We start from the raw sequence: 20,734 nt of genomic DNA, 5'->3' as shown, positions 1-20,734 counted from the left end.
AGTCGGGAACCCCCGCGCGCTCCCTCTCCCGGTCCTGGGGAGAGAGGCTTGTGGCGGGATGGGGATTTGGGGGTGGGGGTGGGAAAGGGGTGCGCGTTTGCACCTGCGGTGCTGTTCAGAGTGCGGGGACTCCGGGAACCTTCGCAGGACTGCCCAGCCAAGCGGGAAGGTGGCGGGATTTCTGGCGGTCGCGGTGTTTGTATTTTGGGCGCTGCGTGACTCGGTGTTAGCTCCCAATGGCTGTTTCCCCGCTTTCCTAAATTTTAATTTTTCCCGTGGTGCAAGCTTTGTGAAAACAAACAAAACCAAAACTGCAGGTCGGAGAGTAGCGGCGTCAGGCTTCAGATTCCCGAGGTCCTTGCACAGGGCGAGGGAAAAAGCAAACAGCCCCAGCCCGCGTTCCTACGTGCAAGACCCGGGAGGAGAGAAGGGCACTTTGTGGCCCTGGCTGGGGGACCTGGCGCGGGAGGAGGGAGCGCGGGCGCGAAGGGGAGATCTTTGTGAGTGATTTTGCAGAAATGGATTGCGAGGTTGGTTGGATTTGCAACCTGTAGCTCTCCTCGAGGGAGTAGGAATGGGGGAAGGCGGCGGCGGCGGCGACCGGGGGCGGGAGCCGGTAGGGAGTCGGAGCCTCGGAAATCGGCTGCGCTGGGGAGCCGCGGGAGCGAGGGGGCCACTCCGCTGCCGGATGTAGTGACCGTGGTAAATGTCTTGAGAACTGTAGATTGCGTTGCCGTTATGATGCCGTGTTATTGGAACTCTGGCCAAAAATGGAACTCGTGTTGCAATAATTGAGTTTTAAAAGCTATCCCATGGAAAAGAAGTACACAATCCTACAAATTAAAAAAAGAGAGGAAAAAAAAAAAAAAAAAAGCTTGAAAAAGATCCTGTTTATGTTGTGCCCTTTCTCGAAATGTTTGTCTTGGTGGTGGGGGTCCTGACAGCTGAGCCGAAGGAATGGCCCCAAACTGGGCGCTCAAAGTCGAGAACTGTTACTGGGTCCCTGACCTCTTCTCTGAGCTCGCCATCCCCTCCAGGAAACTGATTTAATCCTTTCGGGTTTTTTGTTCAATCAGTTTATAGTTTCCAGGAGAAAATCTTGTAATGCTTTACCCCCTCCCCTTTTAAAGTAAAGTGAATGTCAGCAGATGCATTTTTTTACTGTCAAAAAGAAGAAAAAAAAAAAAAAATGGGGCAGGAGAGAAGGAACCAGGGAAAGGGCTGTTTAGAAATACAGTTTGTGGCTCAGAGAGATGCCACTGGCTTCCTCTACAGAGACTGCCAGTTTCCCTTTTTCTTTGCAAGGTGTGTGTGGTTTTGATAAATAACTTAAGAAAAAAATTAAGAGGGGGGCCGGCAAGATCCGTCAGGAGACAGGTATCTATTTTGCTCACTATTTACTACCAAGAGCCTTTGGCACTTGAACAGAACCTCGTAAATCTGCAGCCCAAGTTGAAGTTCATCTGGCCCTAGTCCACACGCTATTCCTGGAGGTAGCAAACATGAGCTCAAAAGGAACGAGGTGAAATCACATTCTCGCTTTAAAATATATGCTTTTTTTTTTTTTAAAGGAGAAAAGATAATGTGTCTCTGGAGGAGGAGGAAATGGAAAGGGAGTACCAGGAGATGGGCATTCCCTTCCTAAAATGACTGTAGTCGAGTTTTCAGGCCAAAATAGAAGCCTTTGGATGGGAAATAGTCCCCTCTCTCCCCATTTATAAATAGAAGTTTCCAGTATCCTACTTGGAAGACTTTCCAATACTGCAGGCCCAAGCATTGACTGATTTTAAGGGTCTGTTGATAGTGACGATAAGGCTATCTGTAAAAACCGAGCAACTTGAAGGAGAAAGCAGACAGAAGTGGGAATTCTCCAACTGGTTATTTCCTCTATGCTCAGTTTCTAAGGGTTCTATCCCTTGCTTTCTTGAAAAACAAATGTCCCATTTTTATTCTGGGTTTGGGACAGGAATGGGACTCTAAACTCTTCAGCTGTCGTTAGCTGAGCCTTAAAGAGTTCCAGTTATTGGTTGAGTAAATGGTAGCCATGACTAGATGTCAAAATTCTTCCTTCCCTCTCTCCTTTGCTGGGTAGCCACACTCACAACCCACTTTGTTGTGAAAAATTCAGAGATTCAGAGGCGGTGGTGCGGCAGCGCCACCCCTCGGTGGATGAAACTATCTATTTGCAAAAGTCAAATATTTGAAAAATATTGTGAAATGACCTTATGAAGATTTTTTTTTTTTTTCCTTTAGGAAGGAGAGATAAAGCTAGCTTAAAAAAAAAAAAAAGTTGATTTCTCAAAAGGAGGGAGAAAAACGGTTTTCCAGCTAGGATGGTGTCAAAATAGGCGAAGTAGTTCGAGTGTGTGTGTATTTGTGTGTGTGGTGGGGGGAGGGTTGCCTGGTTGGCTTTAAGTAGGCGAGTTTTCCAGGCGGAAGTAGCCCCCCCCCCCCTTAGACTTGACTTCTCTGGGCACCCGAATTCTGCTGCCTGTCTGATATTGAGATAAGGAGGAATGTTTTGGTGTAAAAAAAAAAAAAAAAAATACTGACTGGAAGTCCTGTAGTTTTTGCTGGCGGTGGAGATGGTGTCTGTGGGGGGTTGGTTGGGGAGGGAGGGTTGTGGATTGCCAGGGGCAGTGGCAGGTTGATCTGTAGCCGGTTTGGAGACCTCTGGGAGTTAAAGTAGTGTGGCGCGTGCCAGTTTCCTGCACTGCGCAACAAGTGGGAAAGCTGCCGCAGTGATCGGAGCGAGAGTGCTGGGTTGTGGGAAAGCTGGCCGGTTTCTCCTCGCCCCACTGGAAGCCAGAACGGCTCCTCCCTACCCTGCCCGCCTCCCACTCCGAGACCACAGCCCCACCAGAAGACCAACTCGTCCCCACTCTCCCATCCCCGATTTAGCCAAGCGCTATAAGACCGGGTGGGACCCTTCTTCTGCCCTTGGCCTCCAGGGTCCTTTTTCTCCGTGGGAAGCAGTTTATTCCCGACTTTTTTGGTGATCGACAGGAACCTCTGCCAATACTGCCGAGTGCCATCCTGCTCTTTGAAGACAAGTGCATTCTTTCTTTCTGTTCCCAATACATTTAGGGCTGGAAAAATCTACGTATAATACACGCACGCAGCTTCAGATATTGCATTGTGGTTGCTAGAGGTGTGAGCATGGGGAAAAACGAATTACCTTCTGTAAATTAAAATGTTTTCCTGCTTTGCCCTATGGAGGCAATCCCCTCCCCCTAATACATCACAACAGCAGAAAGGTGGGGCGCAGTCAGGGGTGGAAGGCTGTGGTCGCGCGGCGGTTTTCGGACTGACTGAGTCCGCCACCTAGTGGTAGGTCTTGGCAGAGTTCCCCGCTTTGGGCATTAGACCGCGTCACCTTCGGGTCCCCAAGTATCTCAACCAGGTGATGGAGGGCACCCTCCAATGAGGATGACACCCGACCTCCAAAGTTTTGGTAAGGCGGATGAAAATTAGAAGGCCTGAGGATGCTTACCCCATCCACTGTCGCTCAGCGACGGGTAGATATCTGCATCTGCTTAGAGAACCAAAAAGCACCCCCTTTTGAAAACACTGCCTCCCAGTCGCTGTGGCCTTTCCCGGGGCAAAGTCTACAGTGGAGGGATAGCACAGGGGCTCTAGGACATACAGCTCTTTACAGTGAGGAAACAGGCTTGATGTGAGGGTTAATGGTGAGTTAGTAACCTAACCGGAACCAGATTTTAAGCTTCTGAATTCCAGGTCAGTGACTTAAAGTCAAAGGCGAGTTTGTCTCCGCCCCTTCGAGGTAGCTGAGAAAAAGGAGCAGAAGTCAGAGGGAGCCATAATTTTAACCTCTTAGGTAACCGTAAAGGGAAAGGACTCCTTACCCAGATTTCTCCGAGGAACTTGTTTAGAAAGTATGGCCCAAGATTTTCAGTAACAGACTTTGAAAAGCCCACTGAAGCGCTGAGGGGTTGGAGCCTCAGATCTTGGGGAGGGGGTGGTGCGTGTGTTAGGGCGTGATTAAAGCCCCGTCCCTAAACTTTCAGAGATTGCACCTCACTGTGTCGGAGGCTCACATTTGGATCCTGAAATAGCTCTGACCACTCCCCCCCGCCCCCACTTACAAACTTTGATTAGTGGATTGGCGAGAAATCAGTTGGGTGCGTGGGTCCTATGGACAGGCAGAGTGTAATCCGCAACAGCTTCTCAGTAAAGTTTTCTCGCTTGGAGTTCAAAACTTAAGATGGCAAACGCGCATCCGCGTCCTGGCGGCCCCTAGCGACCACTGGCGCGCACACCCGCGGGAGAAGCCGTAGATTCCACCGCCCTGGTCAGCAGGAATCAAGTTCTGCCTCTCCCACTGCGGGAGCTATTGCAGGCCGCGTTGGAGAAACGCGCTTCTGTTCGGGTTGGAAACGAATCTGGGGACGTGTTTGAAGAGCGGTCAAGTTTGACTCATCGTTTTCCAAGGACAGTTAGTGCCTTCCATCTTCATTAACGTGAATAAAGACCTTGGCTGACTTCTGTCCAGATCGGATTTTTAAAGGCATTGTTTGCTCTGGGAGATCATGCTTCTGCCCTCCCCCGCCAGCCTTTTTGCAAAGGCCGAGCCCGCTCCAGCCAGGATGGCCAAAATATCTTTGCTCGTGGTCTGTTGGCATTGACTGCTGGCCCTTTCTGGAAGGCAGTCGCGAGCTGGGAGCCCGGGGAGTGTCCCTTCTGCAGCTCCTCTTCAGATCTTGATGATAAAACACATCCCTCTATTTTATTGCATTTCCTAGAAGCTTGCAGGCTTGCAAGAGCGCTGTTGGCAGGAAGTATGATAGAAATGAAAGTCAGGACATCATGTCCCTGAACACCTCCTCGGTCACCCAAAGCGACTGCAGAGGCCACCGCGTTATCAAATTCACTTTCATCTACGGTGTCCGAACCCTCTCGCCCCCCAGACAAAAGCGCGAGGGGGTGTTTCTCCCTCAGAACAAAAACAACTCGGCGGTTTGACCCTACCCCCACCCCCGCCCCAACCGCCAGACCCCCGAGACGCGACCCGGGCGGCTCCTTAGCTGAGACGCTGCGGAGAAAGGGAGCGAGGCGGCCGGAGCCCTGATGCGGGTTCCACTGCGGCGGCTCCGGCCTTATTAAAATGCCTCGTCCCTGCCTCTAAAGAGTGCTTGGCACTTCCAGATTCTCCTCTGGATTTCTCAACGAGTTATTGGAGTTATTAGATTACCAATAATCCAAAACCCGACCGGGATAGAGAAGGGGGGAGGGGGAAAGGCTTTCTCCAAATCCGGAGACTCAATCTAAACTAGGTCAATGGGAAGGAGGGGCGGGGCGACAAGGAGTCGGTTTTAAGCCTTGATGGAGGGCTCTCTCTAGTGTCAGGCAGCGGTAAAACAGGATTAGGTTTGAGCTCCCGGAACCACGGGGACTCCTAATTTCCAACAAATGCATTTACTGAATTTTAGCTTCCCTTCCTAGATTCTCACCCCATCCCGCATTAAATTGCAGCCTTCGCTTTCACCTTTATTCTACCGGGCGAAGGGATGAGAAAGTGGGATTTTATGAGGCCAAAGAGGCCCAGTCTTTACTGACCCCGCCCCCGCTGCTGAGGCGCTGCGCGGCGCAGTGTGACGCTACCCGCCAGTTTTAGGACTGGGCTGCGGCCTAAGAGGTTGCATCTTTCGCGTCCCCCACTCTCTACCCCCGGGTCCCGCAGGTGCCTCTCGGAGTCCGATGAGGAGACCGATTAGGAGATGGCGCCCGAGAGTTCTAACTCCGAAGAAGGCCCGGGGAGGGCAAGGCAAGCTTGGAGCGCGCCCAGGAACACGCTAGAGTTTGAGTCCAGGCTTGTGCCGAATCCTGACCTTTTTAATCTATGGTTTCAGAGAAATCGGATTCGGAAATTTCGAAATCTAGCCACGTTCGGCCTGGCAGCTTCTATTCTGGGCGGAAATCGAGCCGAGCTGGGTTCTCCTTCTTGCCAACGTAGGCGGAAGGGGCTTTCGGTTTAGTTTTCCTCCAGCTCGGCTGGGGCGCGCTGGATGGAGACCCTCAGCTCTAGGGACTCCATCTTTTTGACCTTGAGGCCTCAACCGGCCACTCCCTTTCAAACGAGGGAACGGGGGCGGAGGGGCAAGCAAAGAGAAAGAGAAAAAGACGCACCAGGCAAACGCCGTAATGGGGCAACTTGAAGTCAAGCCTGGGATAGAACGCGAAATCCTGGCTTTTAGAGCCGGCTGTGCTAACTTGCCTGACCTTCCCTGTTTATAAAATTGTTGTGGGGGAAGGGTTGGACTAGGTGAACCCTAATAGACTCCTGGACCTGGCACGGACGAGGGATTTAGGGGAAAGTGCGCCGTATTCCCCGCGAGCCTCCCCGGGCGGCCCCCCCTCGCCGGGTGAATCCCCGGCGGCCCGAGCGGCGCAGGCAGCGATCCTGGCTGCCGTCGGGGCCGGCAGCTTCCTGGAAAGTTACTTCTCGTTGGAGCCGGCGATAGGCAGAGAGTGTTCTGTGAAATCCGCTGAGTTGAGATCGACTGTGTTCCGGGAATGAGAGGGCTGTGCCATTCCCCTCACTGCCCCCTGCCTTGACGGAGTAACAGGAAAAAAAAAAAAAAAAAGGCACACATAATGTTAGCTACCGAGGTGCACGAAAAGTTTTATTTGAATGTAACCAAATTCACGGCTATCGCCGGGGCTCCGCCGCGCCTGCGGGGGGCTTCGAGGTGGACGCGCCGCGGTGCAGGCAACACGCCCGGGGGTGGGCGGTCCCTAGCAGACAGGTACGGTGTGGTGGGGGTGGGCCAACCTGCCGATCTGCGCCGGCTTGCCCGGCAGCAGGGCTCGAGTTTGTGCCCTTGTGTGTGAGCAAGAGAAGAGGGCCACCTCTGGAGGTGGGAGGAAAAGGATGGGATCTTTCATATAGGCTGGCTTCGCCCTCCCCCCCCCCCCCCACCTTGTCTCTCCCTGTCTTTCTGTTGTCTTCTTTACCTTTGCCCCCCACCCCCTTTTTAAAGGGAAATTCCCTCGTTTTTCATCAAACCCTTTAAAGGGTCTGCCTTCTCAGGGTGCCTCATTTACACAGGGAAAACGCCAAAGGAGACAAAGTGTATGGAGGTGAAAAAGACCAGTCTAACTTTCACTTGGCGGTCACTGCGGCTGGGGCTGGGATGGCGTCGGGAAAGGTCTGGGCTCTTGCAGATGTCAGCTTCTTGACACCTCTGCTCTCTTGGTTGTTTCTGTGGAAGGAGTCTTGTGCTGACATTGGTGGGATGGCTGAAGCTAGTAGGCAGGGTTTCTTCTGGGTTTTGCTTGGAAGTAGTTCTGAGATCCTGGGCAAGACTTATCCCCTGGAGCCTCACTGGCCTCCCAGTAAATGGGGCCTGTTAATAAGGATCAGACACAATAATGGATGAGAAACAGCTGAGTGGTCTGTGAAAAACAAATCAAATGCTAGTGGTGCTCCCACACCTGCAGCATCTAGTGGGCGCCCACACCCACCATGACCTATATACTCACTGTTTTGGGGTGTTCCTAAGATAAAGCTAGCTTGGAAAGGAGTGGACTTAATAAAGACAGGGGCCTTAGTGTATGTGCATTATTTGGTCAAGTCAGGCCTAGAGGTTTACAGTGGAAAGTGCCCAGCCTACAGCCTGACTGACAGTGCACCCAGGGGGATTGTTTTGTTTGTTTGTTTCATTCCGCATCAGGAGTGAGTCATTGCCACTTATCAAGGTGAAATGGCAAATCTGCACTTCCTGTGGTTCCTAGAGTCTGGAAATCCACAAGCGAGAGGGTGGTTTAAGCTGGTTAAAAGACAGCCTTAAGTATTCCAGAGTTGTTGAGGGATCTCTTCCATAGGGCAAGAGGAGAAGGTTTATAAATAAACCTCACATGTGTCTGCAGCATTCCTTTTCTAAGGAGACAATCATTGAACTTTGGTTAGGACCTATTCCATGTATCTCTCTTTGCCAATTCAAGTTCGGATGGGGAGAGGAGGAAATAGGTTCTTTTGTCTTTTTCTATCATCTCCCTTCCCCCATTTCCTTCCCTGCCTCCACTCACTCACATGCACACATTAACCTTGAAGCTGATGAGATTGAGTGACTGGCACTTGGGACCACAGAGAAATGTCAGAGTATTTGGTTACAGACTCAAGGAAACCTCTCATTTTAGAGTGCTCATTTGGTAAGACTCAGCAGCCTGGAATGGGGGCAAAGTGTCTGTGTGAGGGAAGGAACTTAAAAATGAGATTCACCCACATCAGGGTGCTGTCTTGCATGTTCTACAGCACGTAGGCTGATTTGGAAAGGGGACAAGAATTTGAGCCAGAAGACCTAGGGCTGGGTCACTCACCATTTATGTGGCCCAATATGACCTCCTTGGCCTCGGGCCCCTTTACTTGGAAAATAGCTCTGAAAAGCTGCATTTTAAAAAGAGACGAGTTGGGGGAGGGTTCAGATATTGTTTTGTTTCTGCAGCCCACTTGTGATCATAAATGAGTCTTTCACCTAGACTTTAAATGATTTTGTTTTGGAGAAACCAGTTTGGAGAGGGTCCGTATTTCTTGAGTGCTCCCTAGCCAGTTCTCAGCTAAACCACACAGTTAAGTCTCTCACCAGCAGGGGGAAGCACAAACTTGGTAGTTTGTGGCACTATATCTGATCTTAGACCCAGGAGAGATGGGATTGGAATCTTTGAAAAAGAACAAAAGAGTAGATAAACCATCTCAGCTTGGATTCTGCAGATTCTTTATTTAGCCTTAAGTGCTTCAGACAGTCAGGAGATACTGCCTGGCTGTTTGTCCTGGGCAAGCCACTTGAACCCAAGTCTCAATTTTGTCCTCTGTGAACTAAGGATAAAGATATTGATCTTGTTGGTCTTATGGAATTATTCTAAGTTTTAAAGATAGTATTTTGGCAGGTTTTGAAAAGCATCCAGAGTTTTTAGGCCCCTGAAGGATCATTTCATTAATATTGAAAGAATCACTTTTCTTATTTTTTTTCTTTCCCATAAACTCAAGGACCTTTGGATGGCATACATTTTTTTACTTTGAAAAAGGAAGTAAATGTGTATATGTGTATGTAATTAATGTATGAAATCGTATTCTGAGTACTCAAGGTAAAAACATTTTTATCGCATAGCTTCGGGTGCCTGTTGTTTCCATCAGAGCCGAGCTGGATAAAGTGTTTGCTCACTTGTGGTAAAACCGCACCAGCTGGCAGGCTGCAGCTATCAGAGTAAAACTAAATATGTGTGTCCTAAAATAAGACTATAGTGGACAATCTTACATTCATTAAATCAATTTCTGCTTGTTTTTTCTCTTCCCTGCAGGTTTTAAGCAAAATTTTGGACTGTGATTCAAGGCACTGGGTAAGTAAATTGAATTATACGCTTTACAGTTTTGTGGACAAACTGTTTCTTCTGAATTTGCCAGTGCATGTGTCTCTGTGAACGGTGCCACTTTTCTTTAGATGAGATAAAGGACAGCTGATTGCCTCTCCATCACACCCCCCCCACCCACCCCTTTGCCCCTGCATTTGACTATCTTAACACTGTCATGTGACCAGGGCTTCCCTTACTTGTTGCTTGGTTCACATCAATTTTGCTGCCTACTATGCACCAGCAGTTCTGACAGTTGCATTCTGACAATTATGAAGTTTAGCAGGGGAGAGACAGATGGTGGCTAGGATGATGAGATGAGATACTGATGAGAATAGCTATGATTTTTGAGAATCTAGTGTGGACCAGGCACATATCTCTAAGTTTTACCACCACAGAGGAATTAGTACTCCCCATTTGGGAAAACTGAAGCCCAGAAATCATAAAACAACCTGTTCCAAGTTACACAGCCTGCGAAAGGTATGGCCCACGTGCTAACCTTCAAAGCATGCTTTCTCTCCCCTGTCACTCACTCACTGCCTCTCAATGCTGGCGGCGTGTTTGGTATGTGGAAAAAACGTTCAACAAATACTCATTCCCTTCCTCTTTCCCCTATAGGGTTTTCTATTAACAAGTCAGGCAAAGATGATAATCTCCTAGTACAGACATGAAGAGAAATGCCTAGAGCTGGGCCATGAATTGTTCAAAAGCAAACACAAGGGAGCAGGCTGAGTCATCTGCTCTCACACTCCTGGTGAGAAGGAAACAGGTTCTAGAGGACTAACAGGATTTTGACCTTTTCTTTCAGGTGAAGAAAAAATGGCCTCGCCGGCTGACAGCTGTATCCAGTTCACCCGCCATGCCAGTGACGTTCTTCTCAACCTTAATCGCCTCCGTAGCCGTGACATCTTGACTGATGTGGTTATAGTGGTGAGCCGGGAGCAGTTCAGAGCCCATAAGACAGTCCTCATGGCCTGCAGGTAAGGGGTCTGGAAGTGGAAGGCAGATGATGGATATAAGGGGAGCGATGGTTCTGGCTGCCAGGGTGGAGGGTGGGGGCCTCTTGCAGTGTTTGGGACCACATCTCATTTGTCTCTAGGTCCCTAGCACATGGCCTGGCAGAGTGGGTTCCCAGGCAGCAAGTGAATGAATACACTTTTAGAAAAGAAAGCGTTTCCATTCTGTGGGAATAGAGGGAGAAGAAATCAGAGGCTGTCTCCAGAAGAGATGTGTTTGAGGCAAACAGAATGACTTTAGTGAACCAGTGGAAAAAAATGAAAAGTGAAAGCGAGTTTTTAAATATTTCTAGCAAGTTAATTTGAGATCTTTTGCTCTTTTTTTCTGTGATTGTGTTTATTTATACTATGATTATATTTCCGTGGGTGTTTCAGAGAATATGTGAGTTGGTGAAAGTGAGCTGGCTAATTCGTCATATTTGTCAAGTATTTCAAATGTTCAGAGCAGTTTTACATTCCATCACCTCCCTGGATTTTCAAAGTGGCCTGTATTATGGATGGCACAATTAACTCTATTTTATAAATGATAAGATGAAGACGTTTATAGGTGAGCTGATGTAGAGTCATGAATCTTGATTGCAAGTAGAGGACATATAGAACATCTACAACAAGCACCTTTAAAAAAAATAGTGGAAAGGTTTATAGAGAGTTAAAATAATAGATGACACTAACCAAATGCTTACTGTGTTCAGGCATCAATTTGTCCCCTTTACATTTTCATTCTTGCCACAACTGTGTAAGGGAAACACTGTCATTCCTGATTTGCAGATAAGGAAACCAAGGTGCAGAGAAGTGAAATCCCTTACCCAAGGTTTCATAGCTACTTACTAAAGTCTAGTAAGTCTAGCTCACTTCTGGCAATACGCTCAGGAAGAGTAGAATCCAGATGACAGTCCAGAATTCTGGTCTCTCCCTGCATGCTCCTTCCTGAACCTGGCATCATGGTACCAGGAGGTATAGCTTGACACTGACTTGGCTCTCCTGGGAGTATTGACCTTGTGATGGACTTTTATAAAATAATCTATAGACTTTTAGAAAACAATCTATGGACTTTTAGAAAATCAGTAAACTGGAGAAATAGGTATCATTTTATTTGTTTGTCATCAATACCCAATTTGCTTCTAAAAAATACAGTAAGATTTTTAGAATAAGGATAATGTGGTGGAGCAAGAAAGGAAATGCTTATCCCAAAGATGTAAACTAAAAATAGTTACTGCGAATGAGTGCTAAATTTAGCTCTGGTAATCCGTGCAGTGAAGACCAAAAGTAATACAGGTTCTGTGACTTTGAGAAAGTTACTTGACCTCTTTGATCTTAGTTCCCCCATTTGTAATAGGAGAGAAGGATAGAATCTATCTTATAAGGTTGTGAGAAACACAGGAGAGTAGATGTAAAGTGCTTAATGACTCTCTGACATTGAGTAAACTCTCCATAAATAGCAGCTGTTGTTAACTGGCATGGAAGGTCCAGAGCTAGGTCCAGGATAAAAGGGCTGAGCGCCCCTGCTAACCATAATTGATGACTGTAATTGATTGTTTGAAACAATTGATAGTTTCTGTAACTGATGTCTGCTATAGTGAGACATTCCTTTGTTTTACAGTGGCCTGTTCTACAGCATCTTCACAGACCAGTTGAAATGCAACCTCAGTGTGATCAATCTGGATCCTGAGATCAACCCAGAGGGGTTCTGCATCCTCCTGGACTTCATGTACACATCTCGGCTCAATCTGCGGGAGGGCAACATCATGGCCGTGATGGCCACAGCTATGTACCTTCAGATGGAGCATGTTGTGGACACTTGCCGGAAGTTCATCAAGGCCAGGTGAGCTGCCACCCAGATGGAGGCCTTGGAGATGGAAGGGATCACAAAAGATCAGTAACCCTTGATAATGCATGCACGTAGAAAAAATAATCCTCTGTGATACATCACAGGCTACTTTCCATTGCTTCTGCACACTCCTGCTATTCAGATATGCCACGTGCATCCCCACTTCTTGCTTCCTTTCATTCATTTGATTGACCCTTTCCTCCCACCCATCCTGTTGACCACGCCTGGATGCCAACTTCTTCATTGATGTTTGTGCAGTTATCACTTTGCTCTTTCTGCAGCTCTTCAGTTGTGTCCCAAAGCCCTTTGTGTTCCCGTTAGACTTTGCTTCTATTTTACTATTTGCATGCATGTTTTAGTTCTCCTTTAGGCTTCCATTGTAACTATTTACATACTTAGTTCCCCCACCAGACTGTGGGCTGCTGTACTCATCTCTTTTGTCACCCTGCTCCTAAACAAGAGAACATTTATTGAATTACATTTGGTTCACTGGGTCTAACCCCCTACCTGGGGTCTGGTGAGATAGGACCATCATTGAAAGATGAGAAACCTGAGAGCCAAAAAAGTGAAGAGTTTTGCTAAGTAGAACAGACACTTAGGGCTTGACTTCTGTAGAATCATTTGATTCAGCTTCTCTAGGGTGATAGCAGCCCTTCTCCAACAGAAAGGTTTCCAGCCTCTGTTTGAACATCTCCAGGAGCAAGGAACTCATTGTTCCCAGAACCACGCAGTTCTACCTTGGACAGTTTGAAAGTTGAAATCTGGTTTCTTTCACCTTCATTCCTTGGTTCTAGCTCTGTTAACTGCAATCAGACGGAGCTGGCCCATTCTTCGCCCATGTAATGTCCCTTCAAGTATAGGCAGCTTGAGCTCTTTGTCTCCTGTGGGTGATAATAGTGGCAAGATCATTTATAAGTGCTTTCCCTGGGTCCAGCCTGGTGCTGGGAGCGTTCAGTAACTAGCTGCAGGTCACAGAGCTGCTGAGCGGCACCACAGAGACTAGAAACCAGGTCCTGTTGCTGCAGAGCCAGGGCTTCCCACCCTGGCACGTGCTGCCTCTTCTCCAAAAGGAAACTTCCCTAAGACTCCAGGCATCGTACAGGGTGAGTTCCTTCTTCACAAGCACCAGTTTGATAATGACCCTCCAAACATGTGACACCAGCATCAAATAAATACTCGCCTCCCTGAAGCTCAGGTTTCACATGTGTAAAATGGAAACAATAATGCCTTCTCAACCTTCCTTGCAGGATTCTGTAGGGATGAAATGAAATAAGGGCTCCAAAAGGTTTCCATTGTATAATAGGGGAATAATTAGAGATTCACACGTATACGTACATATGGGACTTACACAAAATCACGTCTGAACAGGCACTGATTGTGTGGCTAACTCACTTGGCTTCTCTGGGCTAGATTGCTAGACTTTTAGCAGAACTGCCTTGTAACTGCAAGTGTTTCCCTACTCCAGGGCCACGTTGCCTATGTCTAGCTGACTCCCGTGCCTGTGTGGGTTTCATAGGCCAGTGTCACTTGGAAGGTTCTGATTAGGAGGCCGGGGTCTTCTCTCTCTTTCCCTCCTGCAGTGAAGCAGAGATGGTTCCTGCCATCAAGCCTCCCCGTGAAGACTTCCTCAACAGCCGCATGCTGATGCCCCAGGACATCATGGCCTATCGGGGCCGGGAGGTGGTGGAGAACAGCCTGCCGCTGAGGAACGCCCCCGGGTGTGAGAGCAGAGCCTTTGCCCCCAGCTTGTACAATGGCCTGTCCACACCACCAGCCTCATACCCTGTGTACGGCCACCTTCCAGTCAGCAGCTTCCTCTTCTCTGATGAGGAGCTCCGGGATGCCCGGATGCCTATAGCCAACCCCTTCCCCAAGGATCGGGCCCTCCCCTGCGACAGTGCCAGGCCAGTGCCCAGTGAGTACAGTCGGCCGGCCATGGAGATCTCCCCCGGCGTGTGCCACAGCACCATCTACTCGCCCAAGGAGGTGGCTCCTGAGGAGGCGCGGAGTGACATGCACTACAGTGTGGCCGAGGGCCCCAAGCCTGCTGCGCCCTCAGCCCGGAGTGCCCCATACTTCCCCTGTGACAAGGCCGGCAAGGAGGAAGAGAGGCCCTCCTCGGAGGATGAGATTGCCCTGCATTTCGAGCCCCCCAATGCACCCCTGAACAGGAAAGGTCTGGTTAGCCCACAGAGTCCCCAGAAGTCTGACTGCCAGCCCAACTCACCCACGGAGTCCTGTAGCAGCAAGAACGCCTGCATCCTCCAGACCTCTGGGTCCCCGCCGGCCAAAAGCCCCACCGACCCCAAAGCCTGCAACTGGAAGAAGTACAAGTTCATCGTGCTCAACAGTCTCAACCAGAATGCCAAACCGGAGGGGCCTGAGCAGGCAGAGCTGGGCCGCCTTTCCCCTCGAGCCTATGCTGCCCCATCAGCCTGCCAGCCACCCATGGAGCCTGATACCCTTGACCTCCAGTCCCCAACTAAGCTCAGCACCAGTGGGGAGGACTCCACCATCCCCCAGGCCAGCCGGCTCAACAACATCGTCAACAGGTGATTTCAGAGGCAGTCGGGACTTGGGGCCGGGGCTTATCTGAGCAGGGTTCTGGACTCACTTCTGATGGATGCAGAGACTGTGTTCTCTTGTCTGAAATGCTGAGTGTACTGGAGGTGTGAGCTAAAGCCTATTGACTGAATTTGCCTAAATAAGGAAGGTCCTTAAGCTTCAGTATATTTTCATAGTGAGAGAATTTCCCCTCCATGGTAGATGAGCATTCCAAGAATCCCAAGCTCCTGCGGTCTTGGTCTCGGTATGGCACGGGGCATCCTCCTGCTGTCTTGGACGGAGGGTGGCCGTGGACTGCAGCACTGGGGGCGGGGAGAGACTGAGCCTGGGAGTGAGGTTTGGGTTCCGTGTGACCTGCATCAGTGATCTCGGTGTGTCTGCTGTTTGCATGGAGGCTTGGGGATAAGTAACTCTGTGGTTCCTGATCTTAAGTGGCCTCTGGGCTGCCCTGAGCACAGGGAAGAGGGATGCATGGAGGCCAAGTGGAGGCTCTGCCCTGCTCCATCTGCTGAGGCCCTTTCCTCCTACCCACAGGTCCCTGACTGGCTCCCCCCGAAGCAGCAGTGAGAGCCACTCACCACTCTACCTGCACCCCCCCAAGTGCACATCCTGCGGCTCGCAGTCCCCGCAGCACGCGGAGATGTGCCTGCATGCCACGGGCCCCACGTTCCCCGAGGAGCTGGGAGAGACCCAGTCTGAGTACTCAGATTCCAGCTGCGGTGAGTCCCTTCCCTGCCCTGGCCTCTGCTCCAGAGGTTTGTGTGTCCATCACTGATTGGAAGGAGCCCCTCATTGGAAGTCCATTGGCATTTAAATCACCAGCCCAGATTCCCACTCTTGGAGACCTCATGTAGGGAATGAGACTGACCAAAGCAAGGGATGAAGAATCTGAGTTATTCTTGGGGAATAGAGAAGGACCACACAGCTCACTCAGCTTCCTTCCAGCAAAACTAGTGATGGGGCTGGCTACCACTAGCTTCCAGAGCCTTCTCAGGCCCTCTGGACCCAAACTGATGGTATGCATGTTAGTTCACCTTGCTTAGACTGTACATTCTCGAAGGAGAAGCATCTAGCCTTATTCATGCTTGTGTTTTCCACAGGGCCTAATGAGTCTAGCATGGAGTAGGCACTCAGTTAATATTAGCTGAATTTGATTCACTGAGCAGATGGTTAATTGACATTTTTGGATAGCTTGTGATTGGCACCCCCAGTTTTCCTCTCTTCCCCCAGCTCTGGCTCCAGTAGGGTAGCCCAGTAATACTTCTTTTAGGGGTAAGTCACCATGATATGTCATTTCCAAATTCTTAAGACAAAAGAAAAAGATGAGTTCCTTACACTGAGAGGCTTGGCATAGGGCCATGGGCCAATAGTTGGGAGAGCAGGGACTGTCCCATCCTGGCTCCCCGGCTGTTCACTCTGCACTCCAGTTCCTTTTCTCTGGGCCTCTGTTTCTACTTCCACCATCATCTTTTGTCTCCCTATCTCAGAAGTGCTTGGGAGACATGAAGTCTAGATGGGTGCAAGGTTGACCACAGTCATCATTAATTCCTCCTTCGATGACCTCAAAGTATTTTTGACTCTGATTCATATCTTACATTCCTGTGATGCTTGATGTTATACAACGTGCTCCTTTGAGGTAGGCAGGACAGGGGTTTGTTATCCTGATTTTGGAGATAGAGACACAGACAGAGGCTGTCTCACCCAAGGGCTTCTGTGCATGAATGTAAGCTGGTGCAGGCCACATGGGTACCTTGGGTGTGAGTTTCCTTTTCTACCTTAATATTTGAATCCATCTCCTTTCTCGGTTCCATGACCGAGACCCTAAACACTAAGAAAGAGAGAATTCTCACAGGCCCTTTGCTCTGGGCTCCCAAGAACAATGGGCAGATGGGGCATTGGGGGCTCAGTTTGGTCCTGGGAGTGGCTCCAGAGGAGAGAGGCTGTGGAGCCCCACCTCCCTTTCTTGAGGTGCTGACCCTGGTGTTCCCCTCATCCTCCAACAGAGAATGGGGCCTTCTTCTGCAATGAGTGTGACTGCCGCTTTTCTGAGGAGGCTTCCCTCAAGAGGCACACGCTGCAGACCCACAGTGACAAACCCTACAAGTGTGACCGCTGCCAGGCCTCCTTCCGCTACAAGGGCAACCTCGCCAGCCACAAGACCGTCCACACGGGTATGGCTCTGTAACCCATCCCCAAGCTCGCTAGGGTTCCCCAGGGCAGGATGGGGCAAGGATTCTAGGGAAAGCAGTGTGGGGCTTTGGAGCCTGGTGGGGTGAGTTAGGGGACAGGGATTATCCTGGCCTGAGTGTAGGCCTGGCCCTGTCCCATCTCGGCTTAGTGACCCAGCCACTCTGTATTCCCTTTGTCTTTCCTTTGAGATGCTCTGTGTTGCTTCTCCACCTTCACTGGGGTCAGAAGTGTTCGTCCCACTGTACAGGGGATGAACCTTGGCTGAGAGAGGCAGAGCTAGGTTGGTTTTCATAAACCAGAAAAACGCTAAAGCCTCTCAGGTCTCTCCAAGGGTTTGTTCCTTATCAGCTCACATTCCTTCACCAGGTAGCATCCCATAACCTGATTGTTGTCCAAAGTTGCCTCTCTCCTGGCGTTTTAAATGGGCCCATTATCCCAGAAACTTTCCATGAAGGAAGATGTGGCCCTTCTATTGGTTTCCTCTGTCTGAGCATCTACTCCAACTCAGGTCCCAGCTCTCTTGCAAATAGAATCCAGCTGTAGTTGCAGCAAGCAGAAAGGAAAAGCATGTTTTTTTCTCAATGACAGAAACTAGAGCAGCCTGAGTGTTATTTCTCTGAGGAATGGGTTGACTGAATCAGCTTTACCCAAGGGAGGAGCTAGCAGAGCCTTCCTGGGTCATCTCAACTCACCCCTCGGGTGCCAGAGAGGGAAACTGAGGCCCAGAAAAGGCGAGTAACATGTCCACATCCCGAAGTAAGATCATCCTGATAACAAAGCTGGTTCCTGGGACCTCAGGCCCTCCCTGACCCATGCCTGACATTGTCTCTCCTCCTCCACGTCACCGCCTGCTTCTTGACCCTGGTCATGGGTGAGGTGTGCTGGTGTGTGTGTGTGAGAGAGGGGTGGCAGGTAGGGATGGCAGGCCCCTGATGCCTCTCTCTGACCCCTTCCAAGGGAAGGAAAACCGAAGTGGCAGAAGGAAAGGCCAATTGCTTTGCAATCCAGGGCTCAGGGACCGTGGAGACTTCCTCTGATTATGGCTTTCCTATTCTCTCTGCAACAGGTGAGAAACCCTATCGTTGTAACATTTGCGGGGCCCAGTTCAACCGACCGGCCAACCTGAAAACCCACACCCGAATTCACTCTGGAGAGAAGCCCTACAAATGCGAAACATGCGGAGCCAGATTTGTCCAGGTGAGCAGGGGGCGTGGGCCAAGGACCCCCACCCAGTGTGCTGATAAGAGGCTTCCAGGGGTCTGCAGCCCACCTCGACCAAGCCTCTCAGTTTGTTTGCTCTTCGCTCTTCCATGCAGGTGGCCCACCTCCGTGCCCATGTGCTCATCCACACTGGTGAGAAGCCCTATCCCTGTGAAATCTGTGGCACCCGATTCCGGCACCTTCAGACTCTGAAGAGCCACCTGCGAATCCACACAGGAGAGAAACCTTACCATGTACGTGAGCCTCTTGGGGCCACTGGCTGGCCTGGGAGGGGCGGGGAGGTGGAGGGCTGGGGCCACAGGACTGTTCGCTTCAATCTCAGGCGAGCAGTGGGATGACCACTGAACTCTCATGGTCCTAAGACCAGATTTAAGTCTGATTTTCAAAGACAACCAGCTTGAGGTTGGCCTGAGTCTTAGTTTGTTGTTGTTGTGCAGTTGCTGAGTCATGTCCAATTCTTTGTGACCCCATAGACTGAAGCATGCCAGGCTTCCCTGTTCTTCACTACATCCCAGAGTTTGCTCAAACTCATGTTTATTGAGTCAGTGATGCTATCTAACCAGATGATCCTCTGACACCCCCTTCTCCTTTTACTTTCAATCTTTCCCAGCATCAGGGTCTTTTGCAGTGAGTAAGCTCTTCACACCAAATGGCCAAGGTATCGGAGCTTCAGCTTCAGCATCTGTCTTAGTTTGCTCATCTGTAAAGTGAGGGTATTGGGCTAGGTAATCCAGGCCTTAAGAAAGAGGTCTGGACTGTGATTACATAGACATCAGAGTCATTCATTCCTTCTACACACACTTACTGAGTGCTTCCAGCTGGCCCTAAGCTGGGCTAAATGTCTACTTCAGAGGAGCTAAAGTGTTTGAAAAGGAGCAGTCACAGACTAGGAGGGGAACCAGAGAAATGTGGTGATATAAGGGAAAAAAAAAATAGAGAAAAGACAGTTGCAGATGACCAGAAGCAAGAGGCCATGATCGGGCCACTGGAATCACAATGTTCTAGAGTGGAGTCTTGACTAACTATGGCTTATGGGTTAGTTGTTGAAATTCCATGAGCTAATAATGGCTTTTATACTTTCACATGGCTAAAAATATCAATGATATTTTATGACATGCAAATTATATAAAATTTAAATTTCAGCGTCCATAAATAAGGTTTTGTTGGCACACAGCCAGGCTCACTTGTTGACATATGTCTCTGGCTGCGTTCACGCTACAATGCAGAGCTGAGTAGTTATGTCAGAGAATGTCAGGCCCACCAAGTGTGAAATATTTACTGTCTGGCTCTCTACAGAAACAGCTTGCTGATCTCTGCCATAAAGTGGAAAGATACTGGCCAGGGAGCTGAGATATCTGGGTTCTTATTTGGACTTCGGCAATCACCATTTTTAAGACTGTGGGCAAACCCTGACCCTCTCACTGGGCCATAGTCTTCTTTCTCTATGAAATGGTGAGAATGAGGTAGATGAGCAGGTTTCCAACTATGCTCTTTCAATCACTGAGGTTCTCAAACCCTGCAGGGCAGGACTGGAATGATATAGCAGCCTCTTTCCCTTTCCAATTTCCATTTAATTTGAAAAAAAGAGTCCCATGTCCTACAAGCGTAGAAACTACTGTTATAGATGAGGCTGGCTTTGCTGAATTTATGACATCTCTGTAGGTAGTGATGGACACAAGGATGAATAAAGGAAGAATGGTTAACCCATATCAAAATGTTAATCTGAAAAGGTGGTTATTTTCATTCACTTTTTTATCACTCCTTGAGTGAATATCTTCTCACTTGCTTTTGTTCTTGGGCAAATTAATTATCTTCTCAGTACCTTAACTTCCTCATCTGAGCCTGATAATAGTGCTTACTTCTCACAGTTATGTTAAATTAATGGATTCCCTGAAGTGCTCAGAACAGTGTTTGTTGCATAGTAAGAGTCCAGTACATACTTGCTGTTATAATTATTTGCTGGACATTTAGATACACAGGATATCAGAGTTGAGTGACCCTCAGAGTATATTGACTCAGTCCCTTACAGAAAGGAAAGCCAAGGCTCAGAGACAAAGGCCATGCTCAGGGCATATGGCAGTGGGTGGCACAGATATGAGGGGCCCTTGTCTCCCAAGATTGGGGCTCTTTCTACTCACTGCACACTTGTTTTACTTTTTTCTAAGTTTATTTCCATTTTTACTTTAAGACATATTTTCTATATGAACATATTTTATTACATTTTTATTAGAGAATAGTTTTAGATTTGTAGAAAAGTTGCAAAGATAGCACTGAGAATTACCATATGTACACAATTTCCCCTTATTACTGCTGCTGCTAAGTCGCTTCAGTCGTGTCCGACTCTGTGCAACCCCATAGACGGCAGCCCACCAGGCTCCCCCATCCCTGGGATTCTCCAGGCAAGAACACTCGAGTGGGTTGCCATTTCTTTCTTTCTCCAATGCACGAAAGGGAAAAGGGAAAGTGAAGTCGCTCAGTCGTGTCCGACTCTTAGCAACCCCATGAACTGCAGCCTACCAGGCTCCTCCGTCCATGGGAGTTTCCAGGC

General features: G+C 49.1%; 1 protein-coding gene across 4 annotated transcripts in view; it reads left to right on the top strand.

Annotated features, from left to right (window-relative positions):
- BCL6 (BCL6 transcription repressor) overlaps positions 1-20,734 on the top strand; it is a 52,183-nt gene that overhangs the window by 28,833 nt on the left and 2,616 nt on the right. For 2 of the 4 annotated variants that reach the window (XM_061166804.1, XM_061166802.1), the window contains exons 2-9: positions 9,319-9,357; positions 10,175-10,346; positions 11,983-12,204; positions 13,791-14,762; positions 15,310-15,494; positions 16,779-16,946; positions 18,032-18,162; positions 18,282-18,419. In XM_061166804.1, coding sequence (XP_061022787.1) covers positions 10,186-10,346; positions 11,983-12,204; positions 13,791-14,762; positions 15,310-15,494; positions 16,779-16,946; positions 18,032-18,162; positions 18,282-18,419 — 1,977 coding nt within the window. In that variant the 5' untranslated portion in view covers positions 9,319-9,357; positions 10,175-10,185. Of the gene's footprint in view, positions 1-6,650; positions 6,768-6,967; positions 8,173-9,318; positions 9,358-10,174; positions 10,347-11,982; positions 12,205-13,790; positions 14,763-15,309; positions 15,495-16,778; positions 16,947-18,031; positions 18,163-18,281; positions 18,420-20,734 lie in introns of those variants that run through there. The other 2 variants (XM_061166805.1, XM_061166803.1) reach the window with 2 other exon arrangements.

Source organism: Dama dama, chromosome 19 (genome assembly GCF_033118175.1).
Source record: "Dama dama isolate Ldn47 chromosome 19, ASM3311817v1, whole genome shotgun sequence".
NCBI classification, from domain to species: Eukaryota; Metazoa; Chordata; class Mammalia; order Artiodactyla; family Cervidae; genus Dama; species Dama dama.
Note: the sequence above shows the minus strand (reverse complement) of the source record. Positions and strands in the feature narration are given on the sequence as shown.